This window comes from Cyprinodon tularosa, unplaced genomic scaffold (genome assembly GCF_016077235.1).
Source record: "Cyprinodon tularosa strain WSP-4 unplaced genomic scaffold, ASM1607723v1 ctg134, whole genome shotgun sequence".
Lineage (NCBI taxonomy): Eukaryota > Metazoa > Chordata > Actinopteri > Cyprinodontiformes > Cyprinodontidae > Cyprinodon > Cyprinodon tularosa.
Window position 1 is genome coordinate 8,261 of NW_024038158.1, and position 22,308 is coordinate 30,568.

General features: G+C 44.0%; 2 protein-coding genes across 2 annotated transcripts; both read right to left on the minus strand.

Moving 5' to 3' along the window:
* Nucleotides 1–9,921: 9,921 nt before the first annotated feature.
* On the minus strand, nt 9,922–15,861 carry LOC119778474 (heat shock 70 kDa protein 1-like). The gene is made up of 3 exons (XM_038277687.1): nt 15,760–15,861; nt 13,591–15,429; nt 9,922–10,310 (listed from the first exon to the last, which is right to left on the minus strand). The coding sequence occupies exons 2-3, from the start codon at nt 15,404–15,406 to the stop codon at nt 10,201–10,203; spliced, it is 1,926 nt and encodes a 641-aa protein (XP_038133615.1). The 5' UTR covers nt 15,407–15,429; nt 15,760–15,861; the 3' UTR covers nt 9,922–10,200.
* LOC119778473 (E3 SUMO-protein ligase ZBED1-like) lies at nt 10,372–13,426 on the minus strand. Its single transcript, XM_038277686.1, has 3 exons — nt 11,918–13,426; nt 11,540–11,696; nt 10,372–11,258 (listed from the first exon to the last, which is right to left on the minus strand). Exons 1-3 carry the CDS (start codon nt 13,157–13,159, stop codon nt 10,963–10,965), a joined length of 1,695 nt encoding a protein of 564 aa, XP_038133614.1. The 5' UTR covers nt 13,160–13,426; the 3' UTR covers nt 10,372–10,962.
* Nucleotides 15,862–22,308: the final 6,447 nt, after the last annotated feature.

Here is a 22,308-nt window from a genome sequence, read left to right on the forward strand (position 1 = left end):
TGGCTACAGACGTCCCCGCCCCCTCCACAGACGCTCCGCTGCTCCTCTCCCAAATTGTAGCTGACCGCAAACAGTGCCGCAGACAGGAGCAAATGAATAAAAATAGACCGGAGGAAAAAAAACAACATGAATCGATACTCTTGCGGACGTATCGATGCATCAGATCGTCGGCTGATGGATCGATGCATCGATACAAAACTATTATTATTTACACCCCTAATCAAAGCAGTCTAAACCGGGTTCAGATTCCATGGCTCCCTAGATGCTGCCCCTCCCTCCAGAGACAAACCAATCGCAGATAGAGGAGTGCTAATGATCTTGTTTTTAATAAGATCAATCTTATTTATAAAAAATCCCATTAAATCATTACTGCTAAGAGCAGGTGGAATGCATGGTTCAACTAAGCTAGGGCTCTGGGTGAGTTTGGTGGAGGGGAACTCTGTTAAAGTAATCCTTAAAAAGTGGTCAGAGAGGACAGGGTTGTGAGGAAATACTATTATTTCTTCACATTCTATGCAATATGTCAGCACAAGATCCAAAGTATGAAGATAAGAATGTGTGGGACTATTCACATTTTGAACAAAGCCAATAGTGTCTAAGATAGCATTAAAGGCTGCTCTTCAGCTATCGCCTTCAATGTCAGCATTGATGTCAAAATCTCCCACTATGATGACCCTGTCAGTATTTAATACCAAATCAGAAAGGAACTCTGAAAACTCATCTAAAAATTCAGAGTAAGGACATGGTGGACAATACAACGTTACAAAAAGAAGATGTTGTCTTCCTTTGAAATTTGGATGAGGGAAATTAAGGGTTCAATGTTCAAAAGAGTTCTAAGTATTAACTGCCTTGGGGGTAATCAGTAGGTCAGACTGAAAGATTGTTGCGACTCCACCTCCTTGTCCAGAACTTCTGGGTATGTGAAATTTTAAATAGCTTGAAGTAGTTGCCTCATTTATGCTCACATAATCCTCTTCCTGCAGCCAGGTTTCTGTAAGGCAACATGAATCAATGTGATGATCACAAATCAAGTCATTAACTAGCAGACTTTTAGAGGAATGTTAAACAGACCACATTTAATCGTTCTAACTTTTTAATTGGAGTATTAAATGGATTATTTTAATTTTAATTAATTATCACGATTTACTCCTTTGGGAATATTTTCTAATTTATTAGATTTATTAGATTTTGGTCGTGACCAAGACACTGTTTGGGTGGAGTAGAGTGGTTAACAATAGAGAAGCTTTAGAGATGTGTGTTAAACTACAACTCTGCTTCCTGGTCTGAACCCTTGGGTGGTCAGGGTTTTGAAGGAATAATAAATTTGGCGAGATTCCTATATTCCTGTATTGGCTGTGCCCTGTTTCAGTAATTCTGAACAGCATTTTTTGCAGATGTTATGCAAAAATTTGCGGGTCAGTTTTCGGGGGGATGAGTGGAGACTGGTCCTGAAGCTTGAGCAGGGGCCAGAGGAGGGCCCAGAACAGGAGCCGCAGCAGGGGCCAGAGGAGGGCCCAGAACAGGAGCCGCAGCAGGGGCCAGAGGAGGGCCCAGAACAGGAGCCGCAGCAGGGGCCAGAGGAGGGCCCAGAACAGGAGCCGCAGCAGGGGCCAGAGGAGGGCCCAGAACAGGAGCCGCAGCAGGGGCCAGAGGAGGGCCCAGAACAGGAGCCGCAGCAGGGGCCAGAGGAGGGCCCAGAACAGGAGCCGCAGCAGGGGCCAGAGGAGGGCCCAGAACAGGAGCCGCAGCAGGGGCCAGAGTAGGGCCCAGAACAGGAGCCGCAGCAGGGGCCAGAGGAGGGCCCAGAACAGGAGCCGCAGCAGGGGCCAGAGGAGGGCCCAGAACAGGAGCCGCAGCAGGGGCCAGAGGAGGGCCCAGAACAGGAGCCGCAGCAGGGGCCAGAGGAGGGCCCAGAACAGGAGCCGCAGCAGGGGCCAGAGGAGGGCCCAGAACAGGAGCCGCAGCAGGGGCCAGAGGAGGGCCCAGAACAGGAGCCGCAGCAGGGGCCAGAGGAGGGCCCAGAACAGGAGCCGCAGCAGGGGCCAGAGGAGGGCCCAGAACAGGAGCCGCAGCAGGGGCCAGAGGAGGGCCCAGAACAGGAGCCGCAGCAGGGGCCAGAGGAGGGCCCAGAACAGGAGCCGCAGCAGGGGCCAGAGGAGGGCCCAGAACAGGAGCCGCAGCAGGGGCCAGAGGAGGGCCCAGAACAGGAGCCGCAGCAGGGGCCAGAGGAGGGCCCAGAACAGGAGCCGCAGCAGGGGCCAGAGGAGGGCCCAGAACAGGAGCCGCAGCAGGGGCCAGAGGAGGGCCCAGAACAGGAGCCGCAGCAGGGGCCAGAGGAGGGCCCAGAACAGGAGCCGCAGCAGGGGCCAGAGGAGGGCCCAGAACAGGAGCCGCAGCAGGGGCCAGAGGAGGGCCCAGAACAGGAGCCGCAGCAGGGGCCAGAGGAGGGCCCAGAACAGGAGCCGCAGCAGGGGCCAGAGGAGGGCCCAGAACAGGAGCCGCAGCAGGGGCCAGAGGAGGGCCCAGAACAGGAGCCGCAGCAGGGGCCAGAGGAGGGCCCAGAACAGGAGCCGCAGCAGGGGCCAGAGGAGGGCCCAGAACAGGAGCCGCAGCAGGGGCCAGAGGAGGGCCCAGAACAGGAGCCGCAGCAGGGGCCAGAGGAGGGCCCAGAACAGGAGCTGCAGCAGGGGCCAGAGGAGGGCCCAGAACAGGAGCCGCAGCAGGGGCCAGAGGAGGGCCCAGAACAGGAGCCGCAGCAGGGGCCAGAGGAGGGCCCAGAACAGGAGCCGCAGCAGGGGCCAGAGGAGGGCCCAGAACAGGAGCCGCAGCAGGGGCCAGAGGAGGGCCCAGAACAGGAGCTGCAGCAGGGGCCAGAGGAGGGCCCAGAACAGGAGCCGCAGCAGGGGCCAGAGGAGGGCCCAGAACAGGAGCCGCAGCAGGGGCCAGAGGAGGGCCCAGAACAGGAGCCGCAGCAGGGGCCAGAGGAGGGCCCAGAACAGGAGCCGCAGCAGGGGCCAGAGGAGGGCCCAGAACAGGAGCTGCAGCAGGGGCCAGAGGAGGGCCCAGAACAGGAGCCGCAGCAGGGGCCAGAGGAGGGCCCAGAACAGGAGCCGCAGCAGGGGCCAGAGGAGGGCCCAGAACAGGAGCCGCAGCAGGGGCCAGAGGAGGGCCCAGAACAGGAGCCGCAGCAGGGGCCAGAGGAGGGCCCAGAACAGGAGCCGCAGCAGGGGCCAGAGGAGGGCCCAGAACAGGAGCTGCAGCAGGGGCCAGAGGAGGGCCCAGAACAGGAGCCGCAGCAGGGGCCAGAGGAGGGCCCAGAACAGGAGCCGCAGCAGGGGCCAGAGGAGGGCCCAGAACAGGAGCCGCAGCAGGGGCCAGAGGAGGGCCCAGAACAGGAGCCGCAGCAGGGGCCAGAGGAGGGCCCAGAACAGGAGCCGCAGCAGGGGCCAGAGGAGGGCCCAGAACAGGAGCCGCAGCAGGGGCCAGAGGAGGGCCCAGAACAGGAGCCGCAGCAGGGGCCAGAGGAGGGCCCAGAACAGGAGCCGCAGCAGGGGCCAGAGGAGGGCCCAGAACAGGAGCCGCAGCAGGGGCCAGAGGAGGGCCCAGAACAGGAGCCGCAGCAGGGGCCAGAGGAGGGCCCAGAACAGGAGCCGCAGCAGGGGCCAGAGGAGGGCCCAGAACAGGAGCCGCAGCAGGGGCCAGAGGAGGGCCCAGAACAGGAGCCGCAGCAGGGGCCAGAGGAGGGCCCAGAACAGGAGCCGCAGCAGGGGCCAGAGGAGGGCCCAGAACAGGAGCCGCAGCAGGGGCCAGAGGAGGGCCCAGAACAGGAGCCGCAGCAGGGGCCAGAGGAGGGCCCAGAACAGGAGCCGCAGCAGGGGCCAGAGGAGGGCCCAGAACAGGAGCCGCAGCAGGGGCCAGAGGAGGGCCCAGAACAGGTAGCAGGAAAAACATGCTTGTGCAATTACAACTTCTCAGCTCCACATTGTGTAGCGCACTCTTTGGCGCCATCTGGTGGCTTAAGCGTGTCACTGAAATTCCCATGCGAGGGCACCCTGTCTCCCCCTGGTGGTTGTTTTTGAAATTGCAGCTGAATGGTGTAAAGAAGGAGTGACTTGTTTTTTTTTTATGCTGTTTCACTGTTGTTTTCTTTGTTGTGGACAAACAGTGTTTTAACAATTGGAGGGGGTGGAATGGTTCTCCAGCCACAGTGCTAATGGGATATTTACATCTGAAAAGGGTTTCATGAGTTGCAGAGATGGCAAAAGTACTCACTTTCCGTACTTGAGTAAAAGTACAGATACTTGCGTTAAAAAATACTCTGGTAAAAGTGGAAGTACTGATTAAACTACTTTACTCAAGTAAAAGTAACAAAGTACAGGCTTGTAAATTTACTTAAAGTATAAAAGTAAATGTAGAAACCACTTTTTTCATGCCGTTGCCTACATTTTAAATGGATGTCTGCCAATAGGACTAGATCTCCGTTGTGTTCATTTTCAATCATCTCGTCGTCCATGCTACTATGCTAACGCCACCGCCACCAAGCTGCAATGATTTGCCGTGAATGAGTACCGCCGAATCTGTCGATTCATCTTGTAGTGGTGCGTCAAATGCAACGTAGATTCCCATCCAATTAGATTGAATTTGGTATTTGTGAGATAACGGCTCGCCAGCTCCCGTCTCACGTCAGAGGAGGTGTAAGCAGATGACTTGCAAAAAGGTGGTAAGAACCAGCTGACAACAAAATGCGAGTTCAAAAGCGTGTAGCGGTTTATTTACTGGTGCAACGCTGAAGACAAAACCGGCCATTGCAGGCAATACAAAACACTGACAGCCTCACAGCAAGCTGACTTTAAATATAGTCTCTCTAAGCAGACCTTCAAAAGCAGTTTCTCCAACCAGTCTCTCTAAGCAGCCCTGCTAAGCCATTGTGAGTGTGCCCCTTAAATAGACCCACCAATAATCAGCCAATTGGGACAGCCCAATTAAACAGGAAGGCAAATCCCCAATAAAGCACAGTTAACATTGTAGAAAAATAAAAACAGACAATAGCATCATTCATACAAAAACATACATATTTATGAAATAATTTAACCATACTAACATTACCATTTCACCTACTTATTACCATGCAAACAATTATTACATACATTGAAATCCCACTTAATACCCCGCCCCCTCTTTTCCAATGCCCTGGGACAATAGATAACAGACCAGTATGCTGACGGACTAAGGGAAGATTTGACTGGGAAGTTTTATTTCCGACTACGGAATGTATATTAAAGCTGTCGCAGTGGGTACCTTCAGAGTTTGCTACGCTGGTGAGTAAGTAAAGTGTTGAATAAAAGGTGACGTTGTAATTTCGGAACTAGTGAGAATTACCGCCATGACGGCCGGTCTGTGGTGCATGCTGGGAAATGTAGTGAAGGATGTGACGCTGTGTGTGATAGACGGCGGCTACACTTTGGGAACAGAGGGGGAAAACTGCTCCGTTTTCACAGTATTGATGACGTGAAAAATAATAACAGTAACTCCATTGAAATGATTGAAAACTAAAGTAACGAGCCAATTTTTTAAAATGTAAGGAGTAGAAAGTACAGATATTTGTGTAAAAATGTAAGGAGTAGAAGTAAAAAGTCGCCATAAAAATAAGTAGTAAAGTAAAGTAAAAATATCAGAAAAATCTACTTGAGTACAGTAACGAAGTATTTGTACTTCGTTACTTCCCATCTCTGATGAGTTGTGAAGTACTTTTGGGGGACTGGAGGCTGACGAAAATTCTCGTATCTCTGGGATTTCTAGTATTAATTTTCTAATAGCGTGTAGTGTTTGCATAGATGTTAGATTTCTGTAATCCTGAATTATTAGAATAAAGATGTCATTGTTTAACTTTCAATGGTTGTGATTCATATACGGATGGTTTATCACTCAGGCCAGATCCACCCTCTTTTGGTAATAGTGTGAATAGAGACAAATAGTTCTTTGATTGATAATTAATAGATCTGCTGATAACCTCGCCTGAGTCACTAAATTGGTGTGGATACCTGGATTTTAACAGCCGGACGAGGAGCTATCCAGAGGTGAAAGGCATAAACCCTGGTATGTAAGAAAATTAGAGCTACAATTATTCAACTAAGAACACTAATTTGAGTTCACCTCTTATTTTTGAATAAGTTAAATAATTAACTATGACTCCAGTTCTAGTTAATCATTTATTCATTTTATGCAGGATAATGAATCCAGGTATCCCCACCAATTTGGTGACCTAGGCTAGGTTATCAGCAGAGCTAGTAATCATCAATGAAAGAACTAATTGGGAGATCATCTGGAAGGTTTATTTTGCTTTTTTACTATGGTAATTACAAAAATGTTACCTGAAAAATTCTTAACTTTTTTTTCCATGAAGTTGTGGCAGCTAGTTCAGCATGTAGCATCTTTGTGGAATTCCACAGTTTACTGACACCTTCTTTGAAAAACTACCATTGAAATAAACACTCTGTGACCTATCTGATAAATAATTCTTCATCAATTTATGGTTTAAAACCATACAGCAGAAGGTTTTCAAGAAGCAGTGTATGATCAATCACATCGAATGCGGCTGAAAAGTCTAATAGGACTACTCCACATATCTTTTGACGGTCCAATTCTCTGTACCAATCATAGGTCATTTGTGTTTATGCTGTACATGTGGAGTATCCTTTTCTATTTACTTAAATCTGGTAACAAGCTTATTGAACGACTGTTAGGACCACAAAATATATATATATATTTTTTGGGGAAAATTATTTATTTTCCACATTTTATTTCTGGATTTTTTTTTTCTATTTTCATTTACAAATCTTGTTCTTTTGTTTGCAACAAAAATGGAGCAAAATTCCCTCCATAGCTCTAGGAGTGGATGTTCTGTCAGCGAATGTGTTCTGTAAGTTTTCCCCCCCATATCATTTTTAAGCTGTAGGCCAACACACCTGCTCTTTCTCTGGAAAACAAGGGGATGTTCAAGGTATATGAAAAAGAAACAGGAATGCAAATTCAGAGTAAAATTTTAGGGAAAATATATAATTAATTACTTTGACTTGGTTATGTTTATTTCAGTTGTATTCTGAAAAGAAAGTACTGCTAGGAGAGGTTTTACTGCAGCACACTTCTTCCATTAATTTGAATAATGTTTTTATAAAGTATTTCTACTTCTGTTTGGCTCAAATGTCAGCCTATCCTATCACTGTCAGTAGCTGAGCTACGCAGAGATCAGGCAAAAATACACTAAATGATAGATATTGTTGCTCTTCGCTGTCCTTACATCCAATTATAACTGTGATGATTGATTTGATTAGTTTAATGTTCAAACTATATATATTTGGAAAAAGTAGTTTTTTGCAGGAATGTTTTATTCTGACATAATGTAAAATACAATTTTTGTGCCAAGTGTTTCCTAGATGAATAATTTTTATTTTTAATAATTAAATGTTGAAGTAGAACTACTTTTACTTGTGTCCATTTTGGTTCTCTACCCACCTCTGGTTTCACTGAGAGGCTTTTCACTGCCCTCTAGCGGCCAGAGTAGGTTCTGTTTTCACTCCAACGTGTTTCAGATCAGGGTTATCTCTGGATAAACTTTTACAAGGTTAATACAGCAATCCCACTGTTAAGTTAACTACCTTTTACCATCCATTTTAACAAATCTACAACAGTTTGACTATCAATAAAAAAATCCAGCATATGTCTTGACTAAGACCTCCTGAAAGAACATTTTTGGCTTTTCAGAGTGTGTGAAAATGTTTTGAAAAAGCTCCCTGATCACTTGAGGATTGCGAGTGATTCTTGCTCAGGTACCACAGAACCTCAGCTCTGAGAGCTGAAGTTGGTGTCATTAAGGCCGACCGCCTGTGTTGCAGTTGCACTCAGAGAGATTTCCTATCACTGTTCATGGTAACATTTATTGTTTTTCTGTACACTTTGGAAAAAGCCTAGATCATAATACATAATCTGCTAAATTAAGTCTTTGAATTCTGGCTCATCACCACCATGAGGAAGAATGTTAACACTTAAAGGAATAGTACACCCAAAACATGATTAGCCCTCATTTTCTACTCACCCCCATGCTGAACAACACTCTGGAGTACTTTTTTGATATCTCAAATGCATCTGGAGATCTGGGAGGCTTCTTGCTGTCTGCTGACATTCAAATAATGGAGGTCTATGGTGCCCGAGTCAGAAAGGTCCATAAAAGTCCACAAAAAACGTGTCAATATTCCTCCATACTGCTCTTCCAATGTATTCCAAGTGTCCTGAGTGGGTAGCATCCAGAATTTACTTGAAACGAAGTCATTTAGAATGTTTTTAGAGCATAAACAGTAGTGTATAGGATTTCCTGAAAGCGCGCGCCGGCGCGTTCATGACGCTACGGAAGCCGGCAGACCAAACCAGATGAAAGTGCGCATTCAGCGTCTGCTCTGCCGATAATGCAAGCGTAGAAGAAGAAATGTGCTGTTTACCTGTGCAAAGAAAGAAACAACGAAAGAAAAATGTCTGAGGACTTCAGTGTTGAGGAAGAGCATGAGTTCTTTGCCGAGCTGAATGCGCACTTTCATCTGGCTTGGTCTGCCGCGGTTTCCGTAGCGTCGTGAACGCACTGGCGCGCTTTCAGGAAATCCTATACACTACTGTTTATGCTCTAAAAACATTCTAAATGACTTCGTTTCGAGTAAATTCTGGATGCTACCCACTCAGGACACTTGGAATACATTGGACGAGCAGTATGGAGGAATATTGACACGTTTTTTGTGGACTTTTATGGACCTTTCTGTCTCGGGCACAATAGACCTCCATTATTTGAATGTCAGCAGACAGCAAGAAGCCTCCCAGATCTCCAGATGCATTTGAGATGTCAAAAAAGTACTCCAGAGTGTTGTTCAGCATGGGGGTGAGTAGAAAATGAAGGCTAATCATGTTTTGGGTGTACTATTCCTTTAACCATTGATTTATAATATAATACAGAAAAACAAGTGAATCTTCCACTTATGACAAAGAGATTCTGTATTTAAAGTCCAATTGATTTATAGATCAAAACATACAGTTAAATCTAGGAATCTAACTGGTGTTAAGTTAAATTTTAATGAGTAGATAGTCTTAGATGTTTGAGTTTTCTCGAATCACTTCAGCTCAACCTACTACATTTTACAGTGACTCAAAGTTGTAAAAACGTACATTTTCCTGTGGTGAGGTTCAATATGACCCTTGCTTTAACATGTAAGACAGTTCCTCCACGGATAGTGCAAAAAAAAAAAAAAAAACAGCTAACAGAACTAACTGAATCAATAGATGTCAGCTCAGGTCCAGCCGTATATGAATATTACTTCTATACAGATTCAATTAACTTGGAACAAAAGACTGAATATATATATACGGGTGAAAAATAAAAAAATACTATCAAGTCAAGTTCTGTTTTTTACCTTTTACTATCTTTCTGTGGCCTTAATTTGAGTTAATTCAGTTTACCGCCATTATTTACCTTTTACCACCCTGTATAAACCCTGTATTACTTCTAACTTCATATCTGCCATGACCTTAAATAATCTCCTCTGCTGTACATTATGTTCACCTGATCTTAGACAAAATCATCTCAAAGGTGTTCAGAGAGTCTAAAGATCAAAAATTATGAAACAGTTTTTATATATCTAACTTTGATCAATGAAATACCAGAAAAATCAACCACTAAGGATCTTATTTTAGGTTTGCTATTGCTCCATATTGTTGGTGAAGCTTATGAGATGAAACTAGTAATAATCCATGTTTTATGAGAGATTACGTGCCTATAATAAAAAAAAAAATCACTCATTATGTAGATTATGATTGAGAATACATTTGGCAGTATTACAAAGGTTTTACAGCAATTAACAGACCAGAGTCTCATACTTTCTTTTTTCATCTTTATTAATGTCCAGCATTTTACAGATGAAAACATTCAAATGTTGAATATTTAAAAACATCAAAATACTTCAATGTTAAAAAAGTCGCACCATTCTTTCCATGAGAGGTTTTATTTATAAACAATTTAAGTTAGACAACCTTAAACAGAGCTGAGGTATGTACCAGGAGGACATGGAAACAACCATGTGTTTAGTCTGAAAAGAGTCCAAGGTTCTGACAGCTCCAGTAGAACCTGTAAACAGTCCAGGAGATGAGTCCACATGAAGGGCTCCTTCAGTCCACCTCTTCAATAGTGGGCCCCTGGTTGTGGGCTCCTGCCTCCTGTCTACAGGTACCAGTGGGCATCCCTCCCTGATACAGCTTGCTGATGATGGGGTTGCAGACTAGGGGTGGGTATTGCCAAAGAAGTCACGATTCGATTCGAATCACGATTCACATGCCACAATGCGATTATATCACGATGCATCACGATACTTGAAATATTGCGATGCATTGCAATATTTTCACTGAACACTGTTAGAAAAAAATACAGCCATTACAAGTGGCTGACTGGCTGAGTATGATCTGGGTAGTGTCTTCCAATTGATAAATAACTGAAAGCAACTGCATTCATCCATAACTGTATTTATTAAAATCACTTTTGGAGGTGTTGCCATGAAAACAAATATGACTGTAACTGGACACAAATATTACTGTTGTTGTAGTGGACACATTGACAAAAAGTGCTTAGGATTTATAAAACTAAAAATAACAAAATAAGGATTATCATGGCCTCAGTGGTCCTTTAACTCAATAAAATGAAAACATTTTGGAAGTAGCTGCCATCATAACAATATCATTTCATAAACACAAGAGAACAAACTGAGACAAAAAAGTGCATAGGCTTTAAAAAAACTATCAAAAATTAAAATATATATTGCAAACATCCCTTGCAGTGAAATGCATTAACTGCATGTGCCCAGTGTCCACTCAAAAAACAAATGAACAAGTGTTGAACTAGTAATAAGTACAAAGGCAACAGCTACAATACCATTATTAGTGCTTAATGTTTTTGTTTAGGAACAGAAGCTGGTCAAGGTGCTCAGGGGAAATTACACTCCTTTTGGCAGTGATAATGTCCCCTGCAGTAGAGAAAACTCTCTCCGAGGGGACACTAGTACCTGGAATGCTCAGGTGTTTTTTAGCTACTCGAGACAGAAAAGGATACTGGCTCTCATGTTCTTTCCACCAGCCAAGCGGATTATCACTAAGGGCTAGGGATGCTTCCTCCTTGTATCTTGCCATTTCGTCTTTTGCCTGGTCTTCAGCAGTTTTTAGTTTCTTTGCAGGACCTGCAGTATGGGAGGACAAGATAATAATCAAAATAAAATAAAAAAAATATATATATATAAGATATATACACTATATTACTCAGAACATTAAATCATCATCATCATGTTATTTGTTACATTACACTATAATTAAATACCATATTATGCATATATAGTTTGTGGGGCATCCTTAAATTAGGAAACACTCACTAAGAATATTTCTTTCAGCATGTTTTGATTTTTAGCATATTTTTATTTATTTTTTTAAATAAAAAAAAAAAAAAGCATATTTTTAAACTAACCCGCTGCTCCAGCTCCATACGCCTGTCCAAGTAGGTCCGCTAGAGAACAACGTTTGGATGTTTTTGATGAAGATGCAGCAGACATGTCTTCTTGTTTAGGGTTTGGGCTGCCGTTGTCCACGTCCATTGAGTCTGACTGAAGTCCACTTGTGCTTTGCTAGAAAACACTAAATCAACACAATCTTCAGAATTATCAATTATTTTATTTTGCACAACACATTATCAATGACATCTGCATTTATCTATGATGGATTTACTTATTCATGAATTGAGTTATAAATATGTATTTCTTACTTATTTATGCTTTTTAAACTGAATATATATGTTTATATTTTATATTTCTATAGTAAATTCCAACTGTATTGATGTTAATATTACCTGTAATGCCCACTTGGTCCTGGTAGCTTCTGCAGTTATTCCATTGTAGACATCTTCCCTCTCATCCTCGGAAAGGAAAGGCAAGGCCTTAAAACGGGGATCAAGAGCCGATGCTTTATACAGAGCTTCCTTTTCGTTTAAGTATCTCTTGTTAAGATCCTGGTACATTGCGGTTTTTAGCTCCCTTGTCAAGGTGGAATCACTCGGTTTGTCTTGGAGCTCATGGATGAGTTGGGCATGGAGTGGCGCTACAATCGATAGCGTTGGACTGGCCTCCTCTGATACGGCGAGTGTAGCCACTTTCATAGGTTTCATTGCAGCGACAACCTCCTCTGCAGTTGTTATGTCAGAATCGGTGAGTGTGCAGATTTCCTTCTCAGACTTCCGTACTTCGGTAGACAGGAGCGCAGCGTGGATGGCAGGCTGTTGCTCTAAAAAGCGCTCCAGCATATCGTGTGCGCTGTTCCAGCGGGTAGCAACATCGGTTATCAATTTGTGGAGAGGGAGGTTCAACAAAGCTTGCTTCTCACGCAGTACATGGAACGCAACAGTGCTGCGTCTGAAAAAAGTTGTCACCCGTCTTACTCTCACTAGCAATCTAGTGACAGCGGGAAGTTTCAGGGCACGCTGGGATGCCAAATTTAGTGTATGAGCAAAACACCTGAAACGTAGCACATTGGCCAGCTGAGCAGCAATGTTCATGTTCGACGCGTTGTCCGTCACTATTGCAGGGTCTTTGTCGGTCAGATCCCATTCTTCGAGTGCTGCTCTAAGCACCTGTGCGATGTTGGTACCGGTGTGAGACTCGAACAAAGCTCTGGTTTGTAATACATGGGAAACTAATTCCCAGCTATCGTTTATGTGGTGAGATGTAATCGTGATGTATGACTCGGTGGCTCGTGAAGTCCACCCATCGCACGTTAGAGCAACGCATTCGGCGGAGTCCAGGGATTTTTTTACCTGTAGTTTCACCTCATCATACATCCGTGGGACCAATACTTCAGTGAACTGTTTCCGGCTCGGGATTATATAACGAGGCTCCAGTGTGCTGATCATTTTTTTGAACCCACGGTTCTCCACCACACTATATGGTCGCAAATCCTGGCAAATGAACTTGGTGATGGACTCTGTAATCTTCTTTGCACGTGTAGATGTTGGGGCTAGTTTGCAATCAAACGTTGTTTGTTTAAGCACATTTTGCGGCGCTGGCGGCTCTTGATTTTCTGGATGGCGCCTCTGCATGTGTGATTTTAGGTTCGTTGTGTTCCCACATTATTTAATGTTGGTGTAGCAGTGTTTGCAAATTGCGTGGGTCATATCGGCTTCATTTTTACCTTTGTTTTTAAATCCAAAATGCTTCCAAACATCGGATTTGAAATGTGATGGAGCCGGACGAAGTTCCTCAATCTGCTCCATGTTTTGTTTTTGAATGACTCAGCGCATTATCCCGCGGACGGAAATGGTTGCGACACAAGGCAGCGTGCGTCAACAGCGACATCTACTGGACTGGAAATTGTATTACACTTGTTTTTGGCTGATGTTCACCAACCATTCATGCAATTTTATTTATTCATTTTTTTTAATTAATAATCGATTCTTGGCGTCAAGAATCGATGCAGTAGATCATGAAAATTAGAATCACGATTCATCATCATGACGATTATTTTGCACACCCCTATTGCAGACCTTCTCCAGCTCTCTCTGCTGGTGTTGGTACTCGTCTTTGTCGGCCAACTGGTTGTTCTCCAGCCAGCTGATGGTCTCTTTACACTTGTCTATCACCTTCTTCTTGTCCTCCTGGCTGATTTTGCCCTTCAAGCTCTCGTCCTCCACGCTGCTCTTCATGCTGAAAGCGTAGGACTCCAAGGAGTTCTTGGCAGCTATTTTGTCTCTCTGCAGCTCATCCTCAGCTTTGTACTTCTCAGCGTCCTGCACCATCCTCTCGATCTCCTCTTTGCTCAGTCGGCCCTTATCGTTGGTGATGGTGATCTTGTTCTCTTTGCCAGTGCTCTTGTCCACCGCAGACACATTCAGAATGCCGTTGGCGTCGATGTCAAAGGTCACTTCAATCTGCGGAACGCCTCTTGGAGCGGGTGGGATTCCCGTCAGCTCAAACCTTCCTAGCAGGTTGTTGTCCTTGGTCATGGCTCTCTCCCCTTCGTAGACCTGGATCAGGACCCCGGGCTGGTTGTCAGAGTAGGTGCTGAACACTTGAGTCTGTTTGGTGGGGATGGTGGTGTTCCGTTTGATCAGGGCCGTCATCACTCCTCCCGCCGTCTCGATCCCCAGGGACAGAGGAGCCACGTCCAGCAGCAGCAGGTCCTGAACGTTCCCAGAAGTGTCTCCCATCAAGATGGCAGCCTGGACGGCGGCGCCGTAAGCCACCGCCTCGTCCGGGTTGATGCTCTTGTTCAGCTCTCGGCCGTTGAAAAAGTCCTGCAGCAGTTTCTGGATCTTGGGGATTCGGGTGGAGCCTCCAACCAGGACCACATCGTGGATCTGGCCCTTGTCCATCTTGGCGTCCCTCAGAGCTTTCTCCACGGGCTCCAAGGTTCCCCTGAACAGGTCGGAGCACAGCTCCTCAAAGCGAGCTCTGGTGATGGAGGTGTAGAAGTCAATGCCCTCAAACAGAGAGTCGATCTCGATGCTGGCCTGGGAGCTGGAGGACAGTGTCCTCTTGGCTCTCTCACAAGCTGTGCGCAGCCTCCTCAAGGCTCTCTTGTTCTGGCTGATGTCCTTCTTGTGTTTCCTCTTGAACTCCTCCACAAAGTGGTTGACCATGCGGTTGTCAAAGTCCTCTCCTCCCAGGTGGGTGTCTCCGGCCGTGGCCTTCACCTCAAAGATGCCGTCCTCGATGGTGAGGATGGACACGTCGAAGGTGCCTCCGCCCAGGTCGAAGATCAGGACGTTTCTCTCTCCTGACTTGCCTTTATCCAGACCGTACGCGATGGCGGCCGCCGTGGGCTCGTTGATGATTCTCAGGACGTTGAGTCCCGCAATGACGCCTGCGTCTTTAGTGGCCTGTCGCTGGGAGTCGTTGAAGTAGGCGGGGACTGTGATGACGGCATTGGACACCTTGTGGCCAAGGTAGGCTTCTGCAATCTCCTTCATCTTCACCAGGACCATGGAGGAGATCTCCTCTGGAAAGAATGCTTTGTTCTCCCCTTTGTACTCCACTTGGATTTTGGGCCTTCCTCCTTCTGAAAACACCTTAAAGGGCCAGTGCTTCATATCAGCCTGGACAACCGCATCATCAAACTTTCTTCCAATCAGCCTCTTGGCGTCAAACACTGTGTTGCTTGGGTTCAGAGCCACCTGGTTCTTGGCCACGTCCCCGATCAGCCTCTCAGTGTCAGTGAAGGCCACATAGCTGGGGGTGGTCCTGTTGCCCTGGTCATTGGCAATGATTTCTACTTTTCCATGCTGGAACACCCCCACACAGGAGTATGTGGTGCCCAGGTCGATGCCGATGGCTGTGTTTTTAGACATCTTGGCTCAGTTTTCTTTCAGTCCTAAAAAAGCAAAGGAACAAGGAAAGAGACAGAGGTATAAAGTGAATAGGAGATATTTTGATCTTCATACCAAACAATTTAAATCTCACATTATTCCATCACTTTATAACACTTATTTCCAGAATAAAACAGGTGTTGTAATGCTGAATAAAGAGCCTCAGAGATGTTTACTAGAACATTTAGTTCTAGAAATCTGTTCATCTCTCTTTATCTACATTCTAAAAAGTCTGTTTCTATCTTTTTATTAAATAATTAGATCATTCATTTAGTTACTGCTGTTAAAACAAAGAAGAAAAGTGTGAAGCAGCAGATGATGAAATGAGAACTTACTGTAGTTCAGTGATTCCTCTGCAGAAAAGCTTCTAGGTTCTTCTTCTCTTGTGGAGCTCTCCTGAAGTCCTCTGAAGGTCTGTTTGTCTCTAACTGCCTCAGCCTCACAGCTATTTAAAGCCTTTCACTCACTTCTAGCTGCTTCTCCAGAGTTCGTCCAATCAGAGCGCAGCAAGGAACAATGCGCCGTGACGTCACCGCTGGAACTTTCTACCAGCCTCTGGTCCGTTCGAGAAAATGTCAGAAAGTTACAGAAAATAGCGATAAAATCAGAACATCAGACCAAGTTGACAGAGCAGAAACCATGGAGCAAATATTCTATTAACAATATCAGCTTGTTGATTCAACAGAATGAAGAAATTTACCTGAAAACCGGAGCTTTGTTCATTCTCTCCTGTAATAATTAAATAAATGTATCAGTCTGGAAGAAGCATGGGTCACATCAGGTGTGCAGAGTCTCATCATCAGGACATCAATAAACGATCATTTTCATTAAATGAGTCCAAATAAAAACCAGCTTCAGGAAACTGAGCAGAGAAAATGGGTTTAGTTTTTCCAGAGAAATTATCATGTTGAAAGCAAAACCTTATTTTACCGCTAGGGGGCAGTGAATAGCCTCTTATTGAAGCCAGAGGTAATTAGAGAACCAAAAATTGTACTCAAGTATTTCTCCTTCAACATTTAATGAATAAAAGTAAAATTAATTAATCTAAGGGAAAAAATGTTTACAAAGTATTCTGCAAAAAGCTTTTGAAGTTTCAGAGTACTTGTATTTAATGTTTAGAAATGATTCAGTCAGACTTATTTTTTAATTTCTGGTAATTTAAAATTTTAAATTCCATAAAAAATACCAGCAAGGGCATGTTTTCAGAAGGAAAATGAAGAAATACTCTCCCAGACTGATATTATTAACCTAAAACTCAAAATATAAATCCTCACAGTGAGTATTGTATATATATTAGGACAGGGAAGAGAGCTTCCACTGAAAAAAATCTACTGTTTATTGTATTTTTAATTGATCTGTGAATACCTCAGTTACAGACAGTGGACAGAGTAGGCAGACATTTGACTCAAGTAGTAGTAGAGATACTTTATAAAAAATATTACTCAAATTAACAGAACTATGGTGCAGAAAAACCTCTCCTAGAAATATTTTGTCTCTTTAAAATACTGCTGAAGGAAATGTAACTTAGTCACAGTAATTAGTAACTACTTAACTCTGTTAGAATCTGATCTGTTGAGTAATTAATTATATATCATTCAGAGGTATGAAGAGTACCCAAACATTGCACTTCAGTAAGAGTAGCACCACTATAGCATAGTTTTACTAAAGTAAAAGTACAAAAAAGCCAACCATTTGAGGAATGAAAATTGGTTCACTAACAACTAACAATGTTTCAATCATAACATCTGATTAATATTTGGATAAAATCTAATAAAACATCTAAAAATCCCGTTGTTTAAAACTTCTGATGCTTCAATCATTAAAGTACAAAAATATTCAAAATATAAATAAGAATCTAAATAACCTTTTCAGCCATAGCAACCTTTTTATTTGTTAATTTATATGTGGTTTTCCAAATAAATATATAAAACCAGAAGTTTTAGCAGTTAAGATAAATACAGGGTTCTACTAAAGATATTCTGTCTCCTGCTTAAACATGTAGATTAAGATTTAACATCCTATTGCTATTCAGTTTAGCTGGCAGGAGAGAACGATGCTGAGCTTGTTTCTGAACAGAACCTGTTGAGGAAGGTGTTCAGTTCATTTGCTCCGTCCAAACTTCCATCTGTCTGATCCTCCTTCTGCTCAAAGCCTGTGATCTTCATCATCCCTGACCACATATAGCTGATATTGTTCTGCTGGAGCTTTCTTTCCAGGTTTTTCTTGAATGCCTTCTTACTTTCGCTTATCTTGACCTTAAGTTGCTTCTGTATACTCCCTGATAATTCCCTGTCTCTCTCCCTGAAGGCTTGTTTATTCTTGCTAAGCAGTTCCTTTAGATCACTTGTGATCCATGGTTTATTAATTGGAAATGTCACTGTTCTGGTGGGGATGGTGTTATCAACGCTGAACTTTATGTAGGCGGCTAGTTTGAAAGCAACACATTTTTTTATAACAATCATTATACACAAAAAAATTGAAAAACAGCTATGCATGCTGTGAAGATGTTGATCCAGGTCCTTCTCAAACACATAAACAGGTTATGGAGCAGAGAGAGGATGCAGCTTGTTGCAATCGGATGAACATCTTTATTGAAATGGACATTTTCCCATGTCCTTATTGGAAACAACAAAACCATTTCAGTTGCATGTGTGAGGCGGTTTGAGCAGCTAAACTGATGCAGGTATTTTGTTAAATACGTATTTAAACTGCTTAGCTGGTCCAACTAATGTAGAGTCCAAACATGTTGATAAAGTTCACAGCAGATTTTTCTATGCTATGTTCTTATTGCCATTTGGCCTGACTGACCATCTTTAATTGTGACTTTGATTTTGATATTTAGTCAAAAACATGTTTTGTGATATGAAAATTGTCTTTATTAGACCCTAAGCAAAACAGTTTGAGTAATAAAGTTTACTTTGAATAAAACAAGATGATAATAAAGAATCGTCCCTTTTCATCTATCAATCAAATGAAAGAGATATTACAAAAAAAACAGTTCATTCTGAAGGGGAGTGATAAAGACTTTTTCAAGCATCCTATTTTGTATTCATTTGAAATTACATACAGTATTCACAGAATAATACAGCCAGGTTGTTTTTTAGGTTCCTTTGAGTATTTTATTCAGCAGAAGTCAGTCTTAAAATCAAGTAATTTAGAAGAAGTCATCTGTGAGAAAAACTATTTCAGTGGACTGTGACAGCCAGGTTTTTTTGCTGTAAAAGTAAACTTATTTAATTAAGTTTTCACCAAAAAGTAACATTCCATAATGATTTTCTGTAAAACTCAGGCTGTGGTTGTTCTCATACAGGCTGCATCTAATGTTATAACTATTATAACTAATATGACTAATTATGGAGAAAGGGAAACATTAGCCCAGGATTCAGCAACCTTTAACACTCAAAAAGCCACTTGGACTCACTTCCCATGGAAAAGGAAACACAGGGAGCTGCAAATTCATTTTGGCATCAAAGATAAAGATAAAAGCAATATTGCTGTTGTTTTTTGCCACCTTTATACTTTGTATAAATAACTGTGTATTTCCAATGTAATTCATGAAGTACAGAGAAAATGACTTTCTGTCCTGCAGCAAGGCAGAAGGAACAACCTTACATTAGAGCTGATTGAAGAGACTGTTGAAAAGCAGGCAGGCCAGGTACATAAGCTGTTAAAAACAAAAAGTTAATAGCAGCTTAAAACAAGCTGCAGGACTAGCAGCTGCTGCTGATCAGACTGCTCTGTGTAGAGACTTCTAAATATTTATGACTTTAATTTATTTACATTCTCATGGCAGTTTATCTCAAATTAATGCAGTTTTTCAGTTTATTGACCAATTTTCTCTGTTTTGTTTCCTAAAGCTGGTTTTATTTTGACTTATTTAATAAAAATGATAATTTATTGATGTCCTGACGATGAGACTCTGCCCACCTGATGTGACCCATATCACTATGACACCATCATTGGTGGATTGAGGAGGCCCAACCATGTATTCGGGCCCGCCACTTGTCAGCGGCAGACCAGGCTTTTGTCGATTCTTATCATCTAGAGGGGGAAGAAAAGCAGGAAATAAAGTACCAGTGCAGAGAGCAATGACCCAGCCAAGATCTTGGCTGTTTTGAGGGAGGTGTATGGTTGCACTGACTCATATTTATAACTCCTCCGCATGCATTCTTTTCTAGCAAGCAGCAAGAGAAGGAAACACTGTTACAGTTTTCCCTAGTTTTGATGGCCCTTATGGAACCAGTAAAGCAGAAGGCCCCTGAGGGGTTGTTGAATGCTGAGATTCTGCTGCGTGATTAGTTTGTCAAACGTACGTTGGATAGTCCTCTCCACCGGAACCTTAAGCAGTATGTTTAGGGTCATCCCAATGCCACCTTGCTGGAAGTGCAGGGGAGGCAATGCGGTGGGAGAGGCAGGGGTTTCCAGGTGGTGCTAGAAGGCATACTCATTATCTCCCCTCCGCATGTGGTCTGCAGTATGGGGTGTATGGCAGCTCTTGGCTAACTCCACCTACTGCTGCCTGCTTGGAGTTTAGTGAATTAAGGGAACTTCTAAAACAGCAACAAGAACAGATTAATCGACTCACCCAGTATGTTGCTTCTCTGCAGACTTCTTTACCACAGGTGTGGCTTCCTCGTCTGGTTTCGGTGGTCTGCCACACAACGTCAGGTTCAGCTGCTTTTACAGAAGTACAGCTCTGTCTTTTCACTCATGAAGGTGACTTGGGGTGCACTAATCTGGTTTCCCATGACTTTCCCTTGTTGGATGAGGTCTGGCAGAATTTCAGCTGTATCCCTCCATCAGAGTACAAGGCTGTCAAGTCACACATCAACCAGTTCCTACACAACCAGGTAATAAGGGAGAGCAGAAGCCCTTATGCCTCTCCCATCGTTTTTGTTAGGAAGAAAAACTGGAGCCTGCGTATGTGTGTGTATTACCATTAGCTTAAGAGCAAGAAGAGAAAAGCCTCATTACTATGTGCTGAGTAGGGCACCTTTTAGGGCACCTTATCTTAGAAAAAGGTGTAGCTACAGATCCTGCCAAGGCTGAAATAGTGGCTAAATGGCCACATCCCATACATGTTTCAGAGCTTCGCTCATTTATGGCCGTTGCCAGCCATTACAGGCGTTTTGTGGAGGATTTTGCCAGGCTAGTGGGTCCTCTCCATAGACTGGTGGCACAAGAAGTGGGCACAAAGTCCAGCAAGGGGTCTGGCCAAGCTTTTCAATCAGTTGGACATCAGAGTGGGAGGAAAGCTTTGAGGCTTTTAAAGCTAAATTAACATCTGAACCAATGTTGGTTTATGCCAATTTTTCACGTCCTTTCATTCTAGAGTCGGATGCCAGCCACAGTGGACTTGGGGCGGTATTGTCACAGGCAACGAAGGAGGCAGTGAGGCCCATTGCATATGCTAGTCGAGGTCTTAAACCTTCAGAGCGCAACATGGCTAATTATAGCTCTATGAAGCTGGAGTTTCTGGCATTAAAATGGGCCATGACTGAGAGGTTTAGGGAATATCTCCTGGGCCTCCGGTGTATGGTCTATACCAGGGGTCGGCAACCTATGGCTCTGGAGACGCATGCGGCTCTTTAGCCTCCCCCTTGTGGCTCCCTGGAGCTTAGAGACTGACACGGGAGTGGATTTTCACTCCTGTCCCGTCCCACTCCCACAGAAAAAAATGGTGTCCCTTCCCGATCCCGGGCCAGAGTAGAAATCTAAATCCTGTCCCGTCCCACTCCTGGTGAAATTACTCCCACTCCCATCCCGCTCCCATTCAGAATGACTCCCGCTCCTGCACCACTCCCATTCTTGTTGTTTTTGAGCGCGGGTGAAAAACTCAGAGCGGAAGTTACTATTGGTTTGCTCCCGCTCCCGTCTGCTCCCGTTAATGTTTAATCCTTTACCGTCCCAATCCCGTGATCGTTACTAATACTGACTCCCATCCCACGGGAATCCCGAAAAAATGTCAGTCTCTACTGGAGCTTTGTCAAAAATGTATGAAAATCGATTTTTTTTTTTGTTTTAATATGGTGTGCAGGTTGCAAACAAAAAATAATGTTTTCCAATGCTTTAAATATTTGTATTATAAATACATTTAAACAATAATTTGCGTCAAAGCCATAGAGATCAGTGATCATAACTTGGAACCAGCGTGGCGCGGTGCCAGGCAAACAAAGCTGCAGGTGAGTCTCGGAATATGAATCCCAAAGGGAAAAAAGGAAGATTGCTGATGAGAAAAGATGATTCAAACTAGGGGTGGGCGATATGACGATTTAAGACCGTGTTACGATCTACACCTCTGACGAGCTGTCATTATTAAGAGACCGTTTTATCAAGATCCATAGAAATGCAGTGCTGCTGTATTTCTGCCACTGGCCACATTTACATGCAACCAAAAAAAACCTTCACAGCTAGAATATAATCCGAGGGTTTGATGTTCGTCCCCCCCCCCCCCCCCCCCCCCCCCCCCCCCGGCGTCCGCAGCAGCGACCGGTCCTTCTCCCAAGCAGCAAATGTTAACGGATTCATTTACAAAACTTACTCCCTACGATAAAGGCAGTAAACGGTGGAACAGCGTGATAGAAGCGGTGAAAGATTTGTGTCCTCTACGAACTGTAGAAGGAGTGGGACTTAATAAAATGTTAAAAGTTTTGGATCCACGCTACGAATTGCCCAGCCGCAAGTATTTTTCAAACACCGCTATTCCACGTATGTACGCTAAATGCAGAGAGAAAGTTTCACACAATATTAACAACAAGCGACCTCTGGTCCAGCCGCACGTCAGAGCCGTATTTGAGCTTAACTATACATTTCATCAGCAACTGGGAGCTATGTAATGCAACACTGCAGACAGCCTATTTTCCTGAGGACCACACTAGTGAGAA